The 23,048-nt window shown below is 34.2% G+C and overlaps 1 protein-coding gene across 1 annotated transcript in view; it reads right to left on the bottom strand.

Moving 5' to 3' along the window:
- Positions 1-2,275: 2,275 nt before the first annotated feature.
- Positions 2,276-23,048, bottom strand: part of LOC143387583 (transport and Golgi organization protein 1 homolog) — a 39,700-nt gene continuing 18,927 nt past the window's right edge. Inside the window, exons 7-28 of the mRNA XM_076841904.2 lie at positions 21,001-21,132; positions 18,768-18,789; positions 17,767-17,855; positions 17,449-17,526; positions 17,252-17,362; positions 15,942-16,013; positions 15,640-15,744; positions 14,875-14,997; positions 14,668-14,776; positions 13,579-13,634; positions 13,400-13,490; positions 13,090-13,228; positions 8,301-8,402; positions 7,356-7,416; positions 7,207-7,242; positions 7,063-7,130; positions 6,851-6,951; positions 6,530-6,667; positions 5,690-5,758; positions 5,510-5,586; positions 3,748-3,910; positions 2,276-2,738 (exon numbers count right to left, since the gene is read on the bottom strand). Coding sequence (XP_076698019.2) covers positions 2,425-2,738; positions 3,748-3,910; positions 5,510-5,586; positions 5,690-5,758; positions 6,530-6,667; positions 6,851-6,951; positions 7,063-7,130; positions 7,207-7,242; positions 7,356-7,416; positions 8,301-8,402; positions 13,090-13,228; positions 13,400-13,490; positions 13,579-13,634; positions 14,668-14,776; positions 14,875-14,997; positions 15,640-15,744; positions 15,942-16,013; positions 17,252-17,362; positions 17,449-17,526; positions 17,767-17,855; positions 18,768-18,789; positions 21,001-21,132 — 2,256 coding nt within the window. The 3' untranslated portion in view covers positions 2,276-2,424. The remainder of the gene's footprint in view (positions 2,739-3,747; positions 3,911-5,509; positions 5,587-5,689; positions 5,759-6,529; positions 6,668-6,850; positions 6,952-7,062; positions 7,131-7,206; positions 7,243-7,355; positions 7,417-8,300; positions 8,403-13,089; positions 13,229-13,399; positions 13,491-13,578; positions 13,635-14,667; positions 14,777-14,874; positions 14,998-15,639; positions 15,745-15,941; positions 16,014-17,251; positions 17,363-17,448; positions 17,527-17,766; positions 17,856-18,767; positions 18,790-21,000; positions 21,133-23,048) is intronic.

A 23,048-nucleotide genomic window follows, 5' to 3' on the forward strand; every position in this document is an offset into this window, starting at 1 on the left:
TCACATAAGAATGCTTTTTTTTAACCTCTATTTATTTATGTGATGCTGAGGATTAAACCCAGGGCCTTGCCTGTGCTAGGCAAGTACTCTACCACTGAGCCACAACCCCAGCTGCCACCAAAGAATGGGGTTATATGAAAAAAAGAGGATGCTTTGTATGAATGTCTTTCATCAGCATTAAACAAACTTAAATTGAACATTGTCATTAGCTTTGCTTTAATTCAGACCTGAATGACCAAACCTCCCCTGCCAAAAAAGGTGGTTTTATCTTGAAGCAATTAACACAAAACAATCTGTATCTCACAAATTAGTTGTTTAAATTTACTTTCTAGTGTGGGAGGGGATGAGTCACTGGACAATAATTACAACTATAGCAGTAATACTTTCAGGTTGAAACACTACTGCTTCACAAATGAAATGATTTTAGTAACTAAACTCAAACACAATTTGCTGGAGAGGACTTCTAAAACTTTTGAGATACAAAAGTATAATTGAATCAAGGGACAGTATTCTCTCACAACCGGTATATGGGCAGCTACCTTGGGCTTTGCTACAGAAGTGGTACAATCAGATGGATGTAAGGAGAGGAAATTATGGGTGGGCTCAGAACTGCTCAGATAAACTACGTAGAATGCATTATAGCTTACTAATAGAATAAATACAAAAAAGGCTTTAGAGGGAAAACTACTGTTGCTTTGAATAAAAAAAATAAATCTGCCTTTTCTTGAAAATCTATCTTCCTAGCTGACATCACCTTTATTTAAATGCTATTTTAAAATTAGAAGTTATAGTAACTTCAGCATTGCCATGTGTCCTGTAGAGGTTGAAAGATACATTCAAAATTGGTGTTTGTGACTTAAATTTTATTTTAAATGGCTAAAAATGGCATAAGGTATTATATGTTTTTTCTCTTACACACAGCTGCTGCTTCTGATATTAAATGGAAGCTATGTAGATTGAATTCTTCCTAACGGACTCAAATTCTTTTTGATTCTGAGTCATCTTCAGTAGTTTAGAGATTTTGTTTCACAGAGATTTTGTTTCACACTGAAGCTTTTGCCCCTATTTTGAGAATACTTATGGGACATAAAAAGAACAATGATATGTTCTAGGTTCCAACAATCCTATTACTTTCTAGAACTTTAAAGAATGGAAGAATATGGTCTAGCAGTAAACAAAAGTACCAGGCTTTTATAATTTTATTTAAATCTTAAACCTCTTAAAATGTACTGTTAAAATTGCTGTAATTAAAATTACAGCTCTGGAGAGCTAGTTCTTAGGAACATTGTTTTAAAGACAGTAGTTACAGATTCAGACTTGCTTTAATTGATTTTTAAATAAAATATATTTGAGTATCTGTAAAAAAAAAAAGAATTTAATTCAGCCCATAGTTGCTGATTAAGGACAGTATAAGCCTTAGGGTTTCATTCATTCTTAGAGGATTATACTTTTCTAATTTTTTTTATCATATTCCTTGAAAATCAGTGGCAAGGTATGGGAAAGAGAAGAGTGTGTGTGCACATTTTTTTAAAAGAAATTTCCTTATTTTTTATAGACACAACATACCACCCTATATTTTACTGTTTTAATGCAATACTGGCAAAAGCAGTAGAACTTCAGGTCAAACAACTCTTGCTACTAATGTAAACTCATTCTCAGAAAACCATTCTCACATGGACAGTGGTTAGAAAAAAGTACATGAATGTGCTACAAAAATAGAGCCACAAGACTTCTCACAAGTAAAAGAAATTCCTCTGTATAAGTCCACAGTTGACCAAGGTCCAGCCTCCTTAACAGTGAGCAACAGGAAATATGCTGCCAAGTCACCATCTTCAGTTCTGAGAGTGAGTTTACATGCTTCCCCAATGGCACAAAGTCTCATGACGATCCAATGAATCAACAGACACTTGGGAAATATTAATAAAGAATTTTTTATGAACTATTACAACAAAGAACTTCAGCAAGAAGGAAAATGAAGTTTATGATCTTTGAGTAAACATTTTTAGCGTAACAGTCTCTGCGACCAGATATTTAAAGAGAAAAATCGAGCTTATAAAACACCATTTCTCTGTTATCAACTGGAATACACTAAAAATGGGATACTGGAAATACATGTTCTTAAAGCATTTCCACAGGAAATGTCCATAATTATGACATTCTAAACCATTTAGCAATTGTATATGCTACATTAACTAAAACAAAGGTATTCCTTATTGCACATTTTAAAGTTGGAAGGATACTCTAGTTTAAGTGGGGGATATTTAGGGGAAAAATATTTTGGCTCCAAATGTATACTGCACCAAGGCAGCTTCATTCTAAAAACATAAACCATTTAAAATAAACTTTTATATTTTGAAGCCAATAATCCTTCAACACAATGAATAGTTCATAGTCCACTTTCTGACTAAGTGTCAGAGGTTAATTTTATGGGCCCTGTTTTAAGGCCTGTGAACAGCCCTCACTACTCTGAGAATCGGGTGTAGGTGGAGGTTCATCTTTAAAGCCTGAAGACATTAAGTCTTTTGCAGCAGGTGGTGGCCCATAGTCTTGGGGACCATGAGTTGGAGGTGGTAATGGGGCACCAGGAATGAAGTACTCTCTTGGGCCAAATGAGCCTAAAGGTCTAAATGGTGCAGGTCCTGGAAAAAAATCACGAGGGTCAAAAGGCAAATCCCATTGTCCAGGTGGAACACCTGGTGCATATTCTCTGAAGCCTATTGGTGGACGGATACTAGGACCTGGAAAATAAAAAGGAAGTTATGTAAATACCCAGAAATTTCTGAACTTGGGTGATTTCAAGTATGTTAATATAGTCTTTAATTTCTCCCAAGCCTAGAACATCAACTGGTGAACATCCTGACTTGCCAGATGAGGCAAACTGAAATGGAACAAGTTTAGGTTATAGCCTGGCCAACCAGCCATGAAGCAACATATTAAGGATTTAAACATGGCTCTACCTAGCTCCAGGCTTATCTTTTATCTTTCCCTACTATATAATTGCAGAATTATTCCTATCTCACAAGAGCTCCATTTATATTTGGAAGTACTATATTACCATGACAAGATGATAGATTATGAAATAAGAACTTTACTACATCAAAGAAATTTTGATAAAAGGAAATCCCACTATTTATTACTGTATCCATTAAAAATTCATGAAGTATTTCAGCATGGACTTTACACATCCCATCAGAATCAAGGTGCATGCCCTCCTGGAAAAGGCCTTCCACAGCCACCTAATTAAATCAGCAACATTTATTAGGTCACTGTTAAATCCTCCTCTTTAACACTTCCCTCTGACTTTTCTCAAGGTAAGTAGGGTTTGACTTTTCCTTTTCTATATTCTATAACCTACTGCCTATGATTCCATTATGGGTGATTACAAACTTTATGTTATAGGATTTTCATATCTGTGACAAAATTTTAAGTTATGGCATGTGTCTCATCCACCTTTTCATCTATTGCAGTGCATATCAACATATTTTCAACAAACATCTGCAGAAGTAATATTTCTGGCTTTTCTCTATATAGCCCCTTATCCTTGTCTATGAGATAGCTATTGCCTATCTCAGTATAAGATTATGTAGTGTCCCATATGTCCCAAAAACTGGAGGAAAAGTTAAAATGTACTCAGCTGTATCCTTTCATTGTTAAGACCTGAGATAGCAACCAACTGTTTTAGCAAGCAATAGAAATGAAAGATGAATGTGATTTATAAGTCAATCACTACTGTTCAGATCATCATACCAAATGGTGGAGGAATTGGCCGAGGCCCAAAAGGCCCACCGAGCTGAAATGGCGGTCCATACAAAAAGGGAGGTGGTGGAGGCCGTCGCATCGGGGGTTCCATAGGGGGGCCCATGAAGGGTACCCCTGAGAAAGGAGGGGGCCCTTTCATAGCCATATTAACCTGCAATTTAAGATTTTAAAGAAGTTAAAAGTTTTAAAATTCCTATGTATTAAGACAAAGCACCAACACCGATAAAAGCTAAAACCAAAACAGGCACCTGTCCAGAGAACACCATCAGTGCAACAAAACTCTACCCACCCCTCCTGTGTATTCCCACTGACAGCTTACAGAAGTTAGAAGGATTCCACAAGAGGGAGCAGTTTGTTAGTGATTATATCTGCTCAGGAAAGGGAAAGGCAAGAGGACTGGCAGAGGTTATTAACAGAGGTGATTTCTGACCAGTATGTCATGCTGTATTCACTACAACCTATTTCAAAGGGAGTCCCCCTCCTCCCCATCACTTCCCTTTCATCACAATAGCTCATTACTTCCATATTAAGAATAAACAGAATAAAATGAAAAATACATTCTTTACCCATGTAATAATAGCTACTATTCAGAGTATCTTCAGTAAGTCTTTCATAATTATTCAACCTCTGAGATCTTTAAGTAGACTGTCTTGTTTTAAATAAGAGGGAACAAAAGCAAATGGATTATGATAATTTGTTGAAGGCCACAATGCATATTAAAGGGTCTCAATCCCAGGTTTGCCTGCAAGCCATGCATTTCCCACCTCTACTCCTCTATAACAACGGGTCTTTGCTCTCTTTTAAATCTTCTACTACAAAGGGGTTTGGGGGTCTTATCTAAGCTGCCCTTAGATTGCTCCAGAGATGTATATTCCTGGAATATGTATACACTGGAACTTGAGAAGTATTTTCCAACACAATGCTATATACACAAATTAGGAAGACAAGGCTTTAATATTTACTTTCATTTACTGTACACCATTTGAGATATTGATTTATCATTTCCTATGAGTAGTGAGTTTGAAACTAAACAATTAAAAATTTATTTTATTATAGAGCTGCAGAAGACCTACCAGATATAATAGCAACACAGTTACAAGAAAATGCACTATGTGAACAAATGAGACCATTGCTTGGGACTGGCTCAAAAGGTCATTTCAGATTATCATTGTTGCACTGAAACAGTATTTCACTTTCAGAAAATCTGATACCAATCTAATTCAAATCACTCAAAATAGGGTTTGCACAAATGGAGGAATTCTTAAATAGCATTCTTCCAAACAAAAATAAAAATGATGAATTATATAATTTATAATGAATTTACTTTGCCTTAGAACATTCAACACAAAACACCATATAAAGTTAGAGTGATAACTTTTCACATTCTGTAGTTCATTATAGTTGTACACACTTAAGCCACATTTCCAAGGAGAAAAGTAAGCTCAATATTGCATGCAGTTTAAAGCAAACAAGATCAGTGTCATGCTCTAAATATCCTTCCCAGAAATGCACAGAATAAATCCCAATTCAGTTCTCAACCTCTAAGTACTTACTCCAACTGGATGCTCAGTTAAAGAAGTAATGGTAGAAACTGAGGGGGTCTCAGGTTCTTGGGGAACAGTTTGCTTTTTAAAAAACAAATGGGATGGTACAAATAGAACACAAAGAAGGATAAAGCAAAGATCAAGTACTGTAGGAAAGCAACATGTTCCTGCACGACCACGTGATTCACAGTAACTACAGAACTTACCTTGCCCTCATCCGTCACCTTAACTGGAGAAGAACTTTTGGAGCTGCTGTTCATGTGAGCTGGACCACATCCTGGGTCTGTTAGAGATCAAAGAATGGATTCAGACTTATTCTAACATGAAGAGAATAAAAATCCTGCATCCACAATTACAGATTCTTTGAAATTACTTGGTCTCTTTACCAGAGGCAACGGGTTTCCCAGATGCCTCAGAAGACCATTGAGTACGAGGTAAAGGTCCATCCATTGACCCTTGGGAAAAAAGATCAGAGCCCTTGTATGTATTTTTCAGAAGAAATAAACCACTGGTGGACAGGTCAGGGTTCAACAATAACTAGAAAGCAACATTAAAATGGGTTGCTCAGGGGTTGGGGTTGTAGCTCAGTTGCAGAGTGTTTGCCTAGCATGTGTGAGGCACTGGGTTTGATTCTCAGCACCACACCATCTACAATTAAAAATATTTTTTAAAAAAATGGGTTGCCCAATACATAAATCACAATTTATGAAGAGACTTAAGTAAAATAAAGAACTGCTTTGGGTTGATAGAACAGCAAATTAATACGTACTGGTCCTAAACTTTAAGCTACAGACTTGAAGTATGTGTAAGTTGGCTTTTCTTTAGTCTGTATAACCTGACTTCCAATCTTACCAAGACTACAGTCCTATTTAGAATTGGAAATAAGACTAAGTATTTCATATTGGAAATATGTATGCTACATAAAGTTTAAGGCTACTTTTATAATATGTGGAAAAGGAACACCATAGAGATTTAATTTAAAGATAAAGGTTTACACTTCACAGTGTAAAATTTAAAAGAAAAAAACAATACAGGGACCTCCAGGAAAAAAAAAATGTTTTCTATTCTAGAACAGATTTTACAGAAAACATTCACTAAGATAAAGTAAGAAATTATCTTCTATATATTGTACAGGCCCAAATTCTATGTTTTCATTAGAATATTCAAAAGGGAAAAAAACCAAAACCTTGAAGCAGTTTACTATAAAGCAACATGTGAATGCTCACCAAATCCATTTCTAGGCATATCTCTTTGATTAAGAGTAGCAGAAGGAGGTCTCCCAGCTGGCTCTGCTGTCAGTGAAGGGGAACAGTCTCTACCACTCACGGGGGATGGACCAAAAGAGCCATTATGGCTCAGTGGACCTAAAGACAAAAATGCCGTGTTACTACTTTAAGGCAGCCTTCTCCCTGACACCAACCCCCACACCTCCCGCTTTAGCAAATCATTCAGATTATTTCATAACCATTACACACAGAAATAAAAAGTAATTTACATACATTCTGCACCAAGAAATAAAATAGCTCCTTTTACAAAGTGCCCCCTACCTCTCCGAGGAGGATTTTGTAAATTTGGTCTCCCCGACATTGGTTTTACAATCACAGGTTCATCTTGCCGCATTGCCATCTTTTGGGTCATTTCCAGTAGTCTTGAATATTGAGAAAGAATGGGCTGAATTATGAAACAGCAATCATAGATAATATCTAGCATAACCTTAAAACACTATAAAACATACAGTAAGATACCAAAAATCACATACTTCTGTCTCAAATTAGCAGCTTCCCTTTTCTCTTCAGCTATAGCTCTTTCTGCAGAACGAGCTTTGAGCTATTAAAGAGAAAATATTCAAATTCAGTTGCGGTAGGCTATGCAAAAAATAAAGAAAAGGGGAAAAAAATCTTACCCAATTATCATGAGCTTTCTTCTCATGCATAGCAATCTGAAAAAGACAACACATTAAAAAATGTTTTTAGGGATTCATTATTATAGCCTATAATTGTCTGTATTAGATATCAAAGAATTCTGCAACTACAGGACAGTATTAATTACTACCTGGTTTTTAAATGAGCGCTCGGTTTTCTGTAATTCTTCTTCCATCTCTTCAATTCTCCGCCTAAGAATTACAGCAATTGAATAAAATTTGAAACATTCTGACCATTTTCTCTTTATTCCATCAGCTATACTTTTAAAGACTTTTATCATACATAAGAAAAACATTTCTAAAGTTATATGAATCCAGTGTGTTCAAAACTAATACTACAGACCAGGTGCAATGCCACATGCCAGTAATCCCAATGATTGGGAAGCTGAAGCTGGAGGATCACAAGTTCGAGGTCAGTCTCAGCAATTAAGTGGGAACCTATGCAACTGAGACGCTGTCTCAAAGTGAAAAAAAGGTCTAAGGATGTAGCTTAGTAGTAAAGCACCAAAAATAAATAAATAAATAAATAAATAAATAAATAAATAAATAAATAAATAAATAAAATAAAAACCTAATACTAATAACTTCTTTATCATTTAATTGCTAGAGATTCTGAATTGATAAATTATAATTTCCTTAACTGTTCATCAGTGTGTTCTCAAGTAATTCTGCTAGAAATATCTTCCTCCTTAAAACTTTTTCTTTTTTTCAAATTATATCCATAGAAGATTTCCAAGGTCTATCAAATGCCACACTTTTGTGGGTCTTGATATAACACACAGCAAACTGATTTCTTAAAGAATTACTACAACATACAAAACCCCCAGAACTGTTTGCATTGACCAAGTTCCCTATGGTTTTGCCCATTGGGTACAAGTAAATTTTTGTTAACATTTTTCATTTGTTAAGTTGAAATTTATTTTTTCTCCTGTGTGAATTGAATGTGTTCATATCCTCTCGTTATTTATACTTCCATGCTATTTTCTTCTATCTACATAATGTAAAAAAAAAAAATAAAAAGAAAGCTAACACTAATTCATGAGACATTGACACCCTCCTTTAGAAACTGAACTCACTTGTAATTTTTAACTTCCTGTACAGCGGAAACCACCTTTTCATCTGCAGCTGACAGCTGCTGCTCTTTTTCTAGTCTCTCACATTCTTCTTGACTCTGTTTCCTAAAAGAAAACCAGTTATCAAATCAAAAGTTTCTCTTTGTGAATATCACTTCCCACAATTCTATAAAATGCTTAGGCACATAAAATAGGAATTCAAACCTGCAATTTCATAAATCAAACTCTGGCAAATCACTTACATTTTCTAACTTATCCTCTTAATTCTCTACTTACCAGTAAATAAAATAAATGTGAAAACAACATGTGCCCCAAGGGCAAGTCTCCTGTGTGTAAGATAATAAAAACTCACTTTACTTCAATGTGGAAGATCAGGACTGATCAACCTAACATAATTAAACATATTAGGATAAAGCAGGGGATAATTCTTTTCTCGTTTCTGCCATGGGTAGGACACTAAGTATATCTTTGTCATGGAGGAACTCTTTTCTCAATCCAAGACTGGTACCATATAGTCAGCCGAAGAAAAAATCTTCTAGAATATAACTTTTAGCTATGCAATTAACCACAGAACATTTTTCACACTTTAGATATTTATTTCAAAAGAATTGTAAATTAAGCAAAAAGACAAATCTGAGTTTTGATAATGTCTATCAACCAGAAAAAGAAGCCAAAGTGACCCACTATCAGAGTATTATCTACTGACAAGTTTTAACTCTGATCATGAAACTCAAGATGTTCATCTACTGACACAAAGGTAGCCACATTTAATGATTTAAAAAATACTATTTTCTGCTATCTTTGTACTACTTTAGCCATATTTCCAATTCAAAAGATAATTAACTTGAAACTTAATTTTCCATAAATCAGAAGAACTACAGTAAAAAAGGATTACTGGTACCAAATAGAAAAAGGGGATAATATATTCTTATATAGCTTCTCATTTAATTCTTCAGCAAGTATTTTATGAGTGGCTATAATATACTAGTTACCTTGTAAGATGCTAAAGAATAAAAGAGCTCACTGTTTCAGGTATAAATGATGCCTAAAGGAATATAATAATTTTCCCCACTGGCTTAAGAAGGAATATGGAGAAAACTGAATCTTGAAGGACAGAGAGAATTTTGTTTCCAATTATCAAAGAGTTAGTCTGAGAGCACTAAGAACAATCAAAACATCTTTATAAGAATATAAAATTGTGTTTGAAGGGATCCAAGCTAAAAAGTCAGTGAAGATATATGTATGTGGCCAAGATCCATTAGAAAAAGGAATCTCAGAATTACAAGTAAGGCTGGCACTTTAAGATACTTTTCTCCTATTGAAGATAACACAAAGATATGAGTCTGAACCAAGCCTTCATTAAATTCCTGGGCTTAGAGGAAAAATGAGGCTACCAATAAAGGGACCCTTAATAAAAGCCCTAGCCTTTGAGTTTAGATTAGAAAGTACTGCACACTTAAGTGATGAACAGGCAAAAAAATCCAAAAGGAACAATACTGAAAAACATTGAAAAGACAAGTCATTTTTTAATTATCTTAATTGCTGACTAAGTTTAAAGTGACAATCTTACTCAAGTAACCTCAACACTTTTCTATAAGAAGATAACTTCGTCTTAGTCCTCAAATTTCATCTATAATTATCACAACAATGTTGGCCAATCAAAACTGACCAGGCACTCCATAAGACAAAATTCTGTGAGAAAAAATCCCACAGAAAAGGAAACCAGCTAATGGGGTTATCCGCACAGGTTTTAAAATCACTGTGCTTTATATAGTCAAAAAAGTAAAGTCAAGATTATGAATTTCAGGGCTGGGAATATGGTTTAGTTGGTAGAGTGCTGCCTTGCATGCACAAGGCTCTGGGGTTCAAACCCCAGCACCACAAAAGAGGAAAAAAAAGATTATGAATTTTGTCAAAGGATTAGAAACTATAAAACAAAGAAATAGTTGGGTGTGGTGACCTATCTACAGTCAAAGATACTCAGGAGGCAGAGGCAGAATTATGAGATTAAAGATAGCTTGGAAAGCAGTAAGACCCTAGTCCCTTATGAGAAAGAGCAAGGAGTCTGGGGAGGTAGCTCAATAGTAGAGCACATGGCTCAAGGTCCTGGGTTTGAGCTGTAGTACTGAAATAGGACTGGGGTTGTGGCTCAGTGGTGAAGCACAGGCCCCACATGTGTGGGGCACTGGGATCAGTCCTCAACACCACATAAAATAAATAAAATATTGTGTCGGGCTGGGGATGTGGCTCAAGCGGTAGCGTGCTTGCCTGGCATGCGTGCGGCCCCGGGTTCAATCCTCAGCACCCCATGCAAACAAAGATGTTGTGTCTGCCAAAAACTAAAAAATAAATATTAAAATTCTTTCTCTCTCTCTTAAAAAAATCCTATAAAAAATAAAATATTGTGTCCATCTACAACTAAAATAATATTTTAAACCCTGAATTTTTTAAAATCCTAAACTCAATGAATGATTTTAACAGCAGATTTGGGAAGTGAAATAAATCCTAGAGCTTTTAACATAGGTCAGAAGAAAATATCCAGAAGAAGTAAATCCAGAATGTAGGAGGCAGGGGAAATCAAATTCTAATATACATTATTATAATCAGAAGAGAGAATGAGGTAAAATCAACATTTAGAAAAAGACTCGAAAATTCAAGAAGTGTTTAACGGTCCCAAGCAACATAACTGCAAGAGGAAAAGTGGGTGGGGTGGGGAAAACTACACCTAGGCACTTCCCAATACAACTGTTAAAAAAAGAGAAAGGACTACAGAAACTAGAAGAGGGATAAGACCAAACAACAATGATAATGGACTCCTTAAAGAAAAAATTTAAAACAGATGGTAATTAATTGGATATTTTTAAATTGCTAAAACTAAGTAACAGTCAAAATTCAGTAGCCAAAAGAAAGATCCTTTAAAAATGGAAACTGGTTTTAACTCTAATCATGAAGTTCATGTCAACATAATACAGATTATAAAGGTAGCAATATTTAGTGAATAAAATACTATTCTCTGTTTATCCTTGTATTACCTTTGATACACTAATCAAATCTATCATTAAAGGACAATGTTCAAATACAATGAAAATAATTTCAAATAAGAAACCAACAGTGTAGAATGCAGAACTACAGAAACTTTAAATATGTGTATAAATTGAATGAATGTCTTGTGGAGTTCACAGTATATGAAGTACTAACATACAATGCCACAACAGTTATCTGATTCAGGAGCTACTTAAAGCCCATAAAAAAAATAATAAACCTATTAATCTATGTCAGGTTTGTATTAAGTCCAGAATATACACCATGGCCTTTAAATTATGAGAAGATGAATAAAATTATAATTATATAATTATAATTCCATTATAATTTATGATTACATCAAGCTTATACAGGGGATGAGGAAAATAATTAAAAATATTTAAACTATTAAAAAGATACAAGGAAGAAAAAAAGAACAGGTCATCAAATAGAAAGCAAATTCTTCATAAACCACACGCACATATTGACATGGACAGACTTATATTTTAGAAAGTCCATTCAAGCGGCTATAGAGAAAACTACTAAGAATTTGAAATAAGTTATATACAAATATAAAAAATGTAGAATGAAGACAGATGATCGAGGTTAGAAACAGAAAAGATGACACAGGCATGAACTAACATAGTACCTGGGGATGAGTAAAAAGAGTAAAAACCACAGATGATGACTGAATGAATTTTGGAGGAGTTGAGAAAAATAGTGCTACAATTTAACTGCATTACAAAAAAATTAATTGTCATTTAGGTCATTCAGATTACTAGTAGGGACAGAGAAAACAAGTGTTCTTAAAAAAAAAAAGTGATAAAATGAGAAATGTTTCTTTGAAACAGGCCAGGAATTTAGAACTGGCCTGAACAAAAATTTGAGATTCTAAAAAGGTCGATTGGAGATCACAGAATTTTAGAAAAGTTAATGGAAAGGTTTCAATATTTAATGCATTAATTAGGCAACAGAAGTCAAAATACCTAAAAATAGTTAGGTCTGTAAGAAGGTCTGTCTTTGCTTTACAAGATATATATATATATACCGAAGAGTAAAATCAGGTACAAACAAATAAAATCTGACACAACCTATTTTTAGAGAATCCAAGTATTTTTGTGAATTAAAAACTTCAAATAAACTTTCAAAAAATAACTAGCTCCACACTAAGAAGATTAATATATAAATATATTCTACAAACAAGTACTTCTATAATCATAACTCCTAAGGTCCTTGCCACAGTTCAATTTTGTGTGAACATCTGAAATATTCAAGTCCAAAACTTGTACCATCAATAAGTAAATATTATCCCTTTTTGAAGTTTTTATTCTACTAAAACATGTCATTCCAAATCACTCAGTATTTTTAAAGGTCCAGAGTTAGAGATACAAGTTCAAAACATTAGAATTACATAACTGATCACAATGAAAGGTAATTAAAATAAATAGGGAGATCATAGAAAGGGTCTAGAACTTTGAGAGGTATTTCCACATCAGTGACTGTTAATACCATTTTACCACTTCCTGCCTTCATATGAATTTGACAATTGATTACGATGTCCTCACAGCCTTAGTTTATGGTTCCAACTACCTCAGGACTCTTAAGACTGACAATGGAAAGAAAAATGCAACTTATAGGAAACAAAACACAAAGGAAAAAAGACAAATCTCTACTTATTACAACTAGAAGAAATTGTAAATAAACTTAAGAAAACATAAAATTATCTATTAGTTCACACAGTGATAACAATAACAAACAATGAAAATCTTACTTTTGTAGTGCCATCTCATTTTTCTGGTAGAGTTCATTTAAAATCTCCACTTTCTGCCTTAGAGTTTTGCATTCCTCTTCCAGTCCAACTTTAGAAGACTGTAGTGAATTGCAGTCACCTTCTAATTTCTTTATTTGGTCTGTAAAGGATAAAACAGCTTATCTCTATATGTGTACAAGGACTTAAGAACTTATTTGAGGGAGTAGTGCCAAGAAAAGTAAGAAGCATGAAAGCAAGAAGCCATTCTTTATCTTTCCAATAAAATTTTAAGTCTTTCCAACATGGCAATTTCTTCTCAAAAAGAACCCACCTTTTAGATTACATTTTGTGGGCATCGAGGCTCTTAGCATAAGTTGTAAAAGTTTTAGATCCTCTTCAACTACTGATATTGTAGTTTGTGTCTAAAAATTGCAGAAAAGAGAGGTATTCTTAAAAGTGAGGCACAGGAAGAATTCACAGGCACTATGGGACTCTTACAAAGAACTATACCCGAGAGACATCCATCATCTGCTTAATTTGATCTTTGATCTTCTCGTTCCGATCACCTAAAAAACAAAAGACTTTTGCTTTTTCTTTCCTTACTTTTAACTCTATATTCTCCTAACTTCCCCAAACTAAATAATGATTGTGTTCAAACACCAGAAGAAAAAAAAATCAATTAACTAACTAAACTGATTCGACTAATGACTTTTAAGAGAATTGCAAGCTTAGATTTAAAAAAAAAAAAGAGAGAGAGGTGAATTTCAGGCTGGGGTTGTGGCTCAGTGGTAGAGTGCTCACCTAGAATGTGTGAGGCACTGAGTTTGATCCTCAGCATAAAAATAAATAAAAGTACTGTCTGTCTTAAAAACAAAACGAAAAAAGGTGAATTTCTAGTTTGCACAACTAAAATGTTATCTATGCTATTCTTGTAAGATAAAAGCTTTTCTTCTCTCTCAGATCTATCTTCACCTGGGCAAGTAAGTGTCTTATTTAGAAAGATTCAATCCTCTATTTTCTCCCTGAATCTACTACCATGTGTGGTTTGAAATACTTGCTATGTAAGCAATATCCAACTTGGGAGAAAACATCTGGAAATATTTTCCTCATCAGTAAACACTGTTACACTCCCTCTCTCTAGCTTTCTGATAGTCTCTAGACTCTGTTCTCACAGCCTTAGTTTATGGTTCCAACTACCTCTGGACTCTTAAGACTGACTGTGGACCTTAAAACCACAGAGCCATAGAGATGATGAGTATCAAAATCAACTATCATCTGCATAAGAAATAAATTTCTCTTACTGTACAATGTTCAATACTCTAAGTATTGTACAGGATATGACTATTGTAGCTGCAGTGTACTTACTAGTTTTCAATGGGATAGAAAAGGTCAGTGTTCTTCACATGCCTATTGCTACATTATACCCCAGCAACCCACCTCTGCCAATGCAACAGACATATCTATAGATCCAGTGATATGTGTCTACAACCCTGAAGCTTAAGAAGAAAATCAGCTAGCTGAAAAGTGGCATCTGCATAAATACTTAATTAAAGACAGGAAAGCAAAAAAAGGATTCAACCTCCCTGAGACTGATCTTACCTGCTACCTCTCCGTTGGTTAATTCATCTGACTCATCTTCTCTATTTTGATCCTCAGATTCAGATTCACATTGTAACCGATTCAACTGTGTGATATAATTAGTCAAAGCCTAGAAAAGAAGCAAAAGGTTGGAAGACTCTCGATTTTAATTCAGAAGATTTCAGGAGAAATCATGAGATGAAACATGTATTTGGAGTATAAACTTACATTAATAGTATCATCTTTGTGATTAAGAAATACAAGTAAATCTTTCTGGGACTTCTCAAATGATTTGATGTGTTCACTGAGCTCAGCGTGTGATGTACACCAGTCTTTGACGTCCTGCTGCAACTGAAAAGTCAAAACACATGAATTCCTGTGGGTTAGGGAGGGGTTTCTGCACTGGATACATCAGGACTACAAGACTTAGACAAAGAAATAGAGAACCATACTCCTCGGTGGCCTGCCTCAATGGAGGGGGTTGAGACCTTGGTTAAGGAAGAGGGCAGAGTGGCCCCAACTCTCACAGCTGCAGTAAGAACATCAGAGTTCTCAGGAAGTTGACCCTGTTTATTGCATTCCCCAGAAAATTGCTGCCAATTCAAATAATTTACCTCCAGCAGGAATGGCTGGGCACATATGACTGTCTCCTAAATTTAGACTCCTTATCATGTAATCTTCCCTTGGCCAGTGAATCAGTAACTACTCAAAAGAGGATCATAAAATGCTTAATTTTCTGGTTTAAAAAGTTTCTTTGAGGCTATGCAAGTTAATAACTGATTGACATTTGATAAGAAAAGCAATAATCCAAAAATCCAAAACAGATGGAGAACATATACATGCACTCAATTTAGGGAGCATGTTTAAACTTTGCATATCTAGAAAAGGTCCTACATGAATATTCCTTACCTCAGAAACAGATCCAAGAAAGATACAAGATAATGATATTCACTTCTCTAGTTTACATTATGTATGACATCAAATTTTCTTTACCTGGTCTTTCGTCGTCTTAAGTATGGTATTTTCTTTCTGAAGCTGACAGCATTCCAACTTCACCTTCTCTTCACGAAGCTTAGCTTCATTAAAGACAATTTGAAGCTAATGCAAAACACTAGAGTTAGTGAATTAATTCCAAAGAAAAAACAAAGTTATACTTTCCCAAACCAGACATCATATAGTTCTCATTTTTTGCACATTTTAGCACACTTCAAATTTTTGGTCCGCAACAAAACTAAGATATAGTATTAATATCCCATTATGCCAACTATCCCATTAGCAAGAGTTGGCAGCTTTACCTCTGAAAATTCAGAAGTATTCACTGAAATGACATCTTCAAGCTTCTCTATAGATTTCTTATTTTCAATTATCTGCCAGGTGAAAACAGAACACAAAATATGCATTAGGATTTCAGTAGAAATAGTGATATGTGTGTGTGTGTGTGTGTGTGTGTGTGTGTGTGCGTGTGTGCGTGTGTGTACACACATATATATACTAAAAAAGATAAACACAACAAAATATTTGTCAAGCCATCCCATTACATTTCAGTAATGCAGGGGATCCAGCTTTGGACTAAGCAAAAAATCAAGAACTGAAAGAGATGAGGGAAAATGAAGTCATAAATATTTCATGGCATCCACAACCTTACTGTTTATGAGATAACCAGAGAAAAAGGTCAAAGTATAGAAAATCATAATGCAATAATAAAATGTTTTAAAGCATAGAAAATTAATTAATTACTGTTTTAAATAAATCAGTTCAAATTAGTAATTTTTTTTTCTAGTGATAGAGAAAAAAAAATTTCCCAAGATCATTTTTAAAATTTTCTTATCTGAAGTAAAAAATGATAAAATTTAAGGGAGAATAGACTAATCTCACATACAGAAGAATTCCCAAAAATTTATAAAGATATTCACTCCTTAAGGAAGTGGACATAACTCCCCAATCTTTGTTTGCAATGCCTGGGATTGAATCCTGGGCCTCATGCATGCTAGGCAAGTGCTCTACCATGAGCTGCATCCTGAGCTCGTAACTCTTCATACTTTAACTGTGGGCTGTGCATGGTAACTTCCAAAGAATATAATATGAAAAGGATTGGAAAGAATTTTTACAGTGACGAAATCTGATAAATACTACCTCAGCTAGGTGATCAAGCTTACTTGGGGGTAGGATATTTCAGAACACACTCTCTACTATCTTTTGCAACTTTTATGTAATTACAGAAACTTATAGAAATTGAAAATGAAATATGTAAGTAAAATTTTTTTAAGTACAGAAAATTGATTAATTCATTACTCTTTCAAGTAAAAAGTAAACAAATACTGTTCAATTGGACAATAGTTTTTTTAGTTGATCTGCATGTTTCCAAGGGTAGAGCAAAGCAATATGAAAATTATCCAAGGTTGAGAATAAAAATATTTCCTAGGCCCATAAAAATAATTTGTTGTATCAGTACTTAAAAGTTCCACAAAATGGGCACAGATGTGGGTTCAACTTCCTTGACTCCTAATCTTACTTTAGTTAACAGCTGGACTAAGTTCAACTTAACCAATTTTACAAAATATTTCAAAAGCCAAATTAAAGCAACACTTAGCAGCAAAACTCTTACCAAGTCGTGATTCTTAGCATTCTGTTCTCTTTCAGATTCTAACATAACATGAAGACTTTTAGCTCTCTCATCCAGAAATTCTTTAGCTTTTTCAAGAAGCTTTATTTTATCCTGGGAAAAAAGGTGTCAAGATTACTCACTCATTACATTTACTTTTGAGTTTAGAATGTAATTCCCCCCAAAGAAGGGATTTTTACCTTATATTTAGTTGCTTCATCAGAAAGAATCATATTTTGTTTCATGGTTTCTTGGATCTGTTTCTCTGATTCCTTTATCTATGTAAATAAAGCATTCAGAATTAAGATACACAAATTATAGTGCTACTATACAAGTTACTTCCAGACAAGTGACCCTTTCCAGAAGAAAGCAGTACTTAATACATATGACTGCTTAGAATTTGGATGATTTGTAGGAAATAATGAAATAAAAACTTTAAAATATGATTTTTAAATTAAAACAGGTAGAAATGATTCAAGCTAGAACCAAGGGAGAAAGAAACAAAAAAATAATTATACCTTCTGTTCATACTTTGAAAATTTGTGTATCAGTTCTTCATCTTCTTTCATGAAATTGATTATCTTTTGGGCAATTTGCTGTTCAGTGACTAAAAGGGGGAAATACACAAGATTATTACAATCACTAAATGAAATCCAATTACTCAATCTACTAAAAGTAAAGACATGTTATATGGTACTATGAGGAAATACTTCTTAGCATAACTAGTATGCTTTTAAAAAGCAATCTATGCTTATTAGCAATAAGAGCATAAAATTATTAAAATTTAAGAAAAATATAAGAACAATGATATTTTGCTGGGTGTGGTGGTGCACACCTGTAATCCCAGTGGCTCAGGAGGCTTAGCTAGAAGGATCCCAAGTTCAAAGCCAGCCTCAGCAAGAGCGAGACACTAAGCAACTAAGTGAGACTTGGTCTCTAAATATAGGGGGTTTGGGATGTGGCTCAGTAGAGTGCCCCAGAGTTCAATTCCAGGTACCCTTCCCATCCAAAATGATATTTCAATTTAAGCTTATTTCACAGATGGGAAATACAATAAAGTGTTGTAGCTTGATATTCCTCCCTTCTCAAAACACTTTCTTTTCAGAAAATGGAATCATTTAATTCTTTGCAAAGAAAAACAGAAATGAAAGCATACTGATTCACATTACCATTCTTTAAATTATCTACTCAATTACTTAATGCATGATTAAATCATTAGCATAGAAATACTCTTCAAATGTAATACATCTGCATTACATCAATATTCAAAGTTAATCTGCCCCAAATTAAAACTTATCATCTCCCTATCCACAATTTGTTCCTCCTCTTTATCTCCTATCTCAGAGTTGGAACCAGCATCATCTACTCAGTTACCCATACTAGCAACCTAGGAATAGTAAAATTTTCAGGAGGTAAAAAAAAGTAATAGACATTAAAAGTCACTGTATCTACTTCTAACATACATAAAACACACATCAAACACTAATACAATACAAGTTTAAGAAACCTAAAAATTTACCTTGATATACTCTATCTTTTACCTAGAAGAGAGAAAAAAGATTAAATTTGATGTCAAACATCTGCTCAATAGAAACAGCATTCCTAAAACAACAGTCAGAATCATAACCAAGTGAGAATTTAATAACATTCTGGTTCAGAATAATAAATTTATAGGATTAAAAATAAGTAAAGGTTAACAAGCATTTTAAATTTAATTGGTAGTTATATTTCATAAATAGGCTCTGACATAAACACACTAAGATATGTACCTTATTTCACAGTAAAGATGTGTGTGTGTATGTGTGTGTGTGTGTGTACTCAAAATCATTTACTTGAGAATTCTACATAACCAGGATAAAGTCTAGAAACAATCAAAAGGAATCTGAGGAAACGATATTAAGGCATAATCTTTGTACTAAGATATGCCACTTTCACTCACCAGAAAACATCTTAGAACTCCAATTTAAATTTGCCTATTGGCTGAATTTAGAAACTAATAGGCTACATCATCTTATTTCTACAAACCACTAAATATATAGCAAGAAATCTGAAAGGGAAGACTGCTAGAAGAAAATGCACAAGCAACAAGAGAAATGACAATTAACATATTCTGGAAAGGACAAAAACAATCATTTCCTAAAGACAGCAATAAACTGCCTGATAATAAAACCTAAGCAGAATTTTTTTTAAAAACATCACTAAATTTCTTTGTAACTTAGCATATACTTGTCCTTTCAAATGTTATAAATGGTGATGGAATACTCAGATGTGTCCATGGATCATCCATGGGATCTTCGTAATAGGAAATTGCATTCAGAAAACTCCAACACAGAAAGAAATGGCATTTCTTTAATGTCATAGCCTTGCTAACCTTTTACTCAAAATGACAACAGAAGAAAATGGGAAGTAGCATAAAAGCAGTCATCTAAGGAAGAGACTAAAGCTCCAAAGTCAAATGCTGAAACTGAGGAGCAACAGCTAGGAACCAGATCCCACATAACCTAGTGAAAAGAGAAACAGGTATTGTTTCTTTCTTGAAATGAAAGAAACAAGAGAGAAATATAAAGTGTTTTCATGTTTTTCCCTTCTCTTTATCCTTCTATTTCCTTTTTCCTTTTAGCTGAGAAAAAGTTCAATGAGATTGAACTGTGAAAATTCCTCACAGGAATCCAGGCAAATGATTCTTCTATTTAAGAAGGGAATGCTTTTTAAGAGATTTTACACTCAATTGTACAAGGAGAGGAAACTTACCTTAACAATGATATGTCTGATATAATTAAGAAATCAGAAAAAGAACACTCAGATTTGAAAAGATTTGTATCCAATGCTTTTGGCCTCTTTAACTGTTAGGCTTTTCATATGCAAAGTCCATTTACCTAAAATAATTTTCTTCCAATTATGTTAAATAACTATGAAACAGAATGACCTACAGTACAAACATACGTATGTATAAGCTTATATATATACGCTTATACATATATGTACACACATACACAGAGATAGACTAATTCTGCTCAGAAAAAAAAGACTTAATGAACAAAACATTTAATGGATTTTTGGACAACACATAATCTATACTTCCAAATAAAAAGGTATTTTCTGAACATATGATCAAATCATAAAATCTGGGAAAAATATATATAAAAGACTGGAAAAATTATCTTATCTCCTTTTTCTCATATTACTGTATTTCTTTGTAGCATTTCCCCCTGTTTATATGTGTTTATATTAACATACAGTTCATCAACATTTAAATCTTAGTTTCTGCTTTTTTTTCCACTTCCCATTTAATTGTGAGCATTTTCTGTACCTCAAAGCTTTGAAATAGATAAATCTGCCTACTATTCCATTAAGCGAACATACAATATCCCCTAAATGAATTATGTTGTGCTAAGTCTTCAATCTAATACACTGTTCCACTGAAAAACATTACCAAAATCTTCAAAGCATAGTTATTTCTTTAATATAGATTACTAGACATATATGCTACATAAAAGGATATTTATCTAACCTATCCCATCTTTTATCCCACTTTTAAGACTTCTGATACGTATGAAACTACTGGTCAGGATGGCTGTAAGAATTACCAGTTCTACCAACTGCACCCACACTAAATTATTTTATAAGGTTAGTTTGACTTAAACCACTAATTTGTGTTTATCAACTGAAAAGGAAAAAAAGTGGGGGGCAGTGACTATATAAAATAATCCTTGTGCTTATGTGCTAAGGTATAAGTAAGTTAATTTACTCACAACAAGAACAGTTCTCCAAAAGAAAATGACAAAGGATACCAATCCAAAGAAAACAGTGAAAACTACAGGCTCCCATGGTAGTCCATAAAAATCAGGCCCAGGTTGATACTCATCAGGCAATGTAGTAAACAGCTGAAACAGACAAATTAGAAGAAATGGGAAACCTTAAATTTATAACAAAACAGTCACAAAGAATCATGGCAATTCTAAACCAACCTCCTCGTCAGAAATCCACCTCCTCAATATTTTCCAATAGTTTCTTCAAGAGAAAGGATACTGACAGTCTCATATTTTTTGTTCACTTGCAGTGTTTTCAAGTATAATGAATCTAAATACTTTTTTAAAAAATTTATTTATGTATCTTTAGTTTCAGGTGGACACATTATTTTGTTTTTATATGGTGCTAAGGATCGAACCCCTAACCATCTAACCATCTAACTTTAACCATCTAACCCTAACCCTAACCCTAACCCTAACCCTGTGCCTCATGCATGCTAGGCAAGCGCTCTACCACTGAACCACAACTCCAGCCTGAATCTAAATACTTTAAATTGAGCATACTTTAAAATTTCCAGTTTGTAACAGGCCCTATATCATCACATTGTCTAACACCTGGCTAGAATCCCTCTGGATCATTCTTTTCTCTTAGATAACCTGGTTTTTATAATTTAAAAAATTCATTTAAGACAAAAACTTAAATATATGAAAGAACTAATTAATTTTATGGCAACAAATAAAAACAATGAAACAATAAAAAGATTTCAAGCCCCTTTGGGTATCATTTGATAAGCTAGAAGAATACCTTACTATTCTGAAAAGTGTTTAAATAAAGAAAAGGAATCAAATATTTATCTCCTGCCTTAACTATACAAACCAAATATCTGTGTAAAGAATAATCAATCATAGCCAGGCGCCGTGGCACACACTTGTAATCCCAGTAGCTAGGGAGGCTGAGGAGGGAGGATAGCAAGTTCAAACTCAGCCTCAGCAAAAGGGAATTGCTAAGCAACTCAGTGAAACACTGTATATAAATAAAATACAAAATAGGGCTGGGGATATGGCTCACTAGCCAAATGCCCCTGAGTTTAATTCCCAATACCCCCCCCAAAAAAAAGAATAATCAAATTTTTATTTGTGTAGGCATCCCATCCTTTAAATGAAGAAAGAAAAATCCAGCAACTCAGACCATTGCTATTTTGCAACCTATAATATATTAGCAAATCTCACCAACGTCACTGTTGACTAGTAGTCAACATCAAAGGAGAGGATATGCATATGTCAATGCAATATTTCCTATTAAGTTTTCATAAGAAAAAGAATTGAACCTAAACCTGACTATGAATTTCCAAGAAATATAAAGCAACAGAGAGAAGCTGAGGTTGTTAGCTCAGCACTTGCCTAGAATGCATGGAGCCCGAGGTTCAATTCCAGCACCACCAAAAAAAAAAAAAAAGGCAATAGAGAAAACAGGTTAAATTGTTGTACCAGGGGGATGTCATTTATTCACCAAAACTACAATATATCCTAGAAGTCCCACAAACGTATTTTTTTCAATTATTGCAAAAAGTTACAACAAAAGGAGAAATCAATTAACTTATATGAGACTTGTTCTCCCACTGAAAGCAACCAGAAAGTTGGAATATATATATTTTTGGTACCAGGGATTGAACTCAGGAGCACTTGATCACTGAGCCACATCCCCAGTCTCAGCCCCATTTTGTATTTTATTTAGAGACAGGGTCTCACTGAGTTACTTAGAACCTCACTTTTGCTAAGGCTGGCTTTGAACTCATGATTCTCTCTCAGCTTCCCGAGCCACTAGGATATTAAGGCATGTGCCACCATGCACAGTCAAAATATATTTTTAAAGAGCTATTTTTCAGATAGAAAGCCACAAGGGACATGCAACTGTCACCCCTAAGAGAAGGAGAACAAATAGGTGAGCATTCTACCTTGAGGCACCCTCTAGACCTCAGTTTGGGAAGGGGAACCCAAATGGGGCCTAACAGTCTCACTGAGGAGAAAGAGACCAGAGTTCCAGGAGATTA

Source organism: Callospermophilus lateralis, unplaced genomic scaffold, assembly GCF_048772815.1.
Source record: "Callospermophilus lateralis isolate mCalLat2 unplaced genomic scaffold, mCalLat2.hap1 Scaffold_98, whole genome shotgun sequence".
NCBI classification, from domain to species: Eukaryota; Metazoa; Chordata; class Mammalia; order Rodentia; family Sciuridae; genus Callospermophilus; species Callospermophilus lateralis.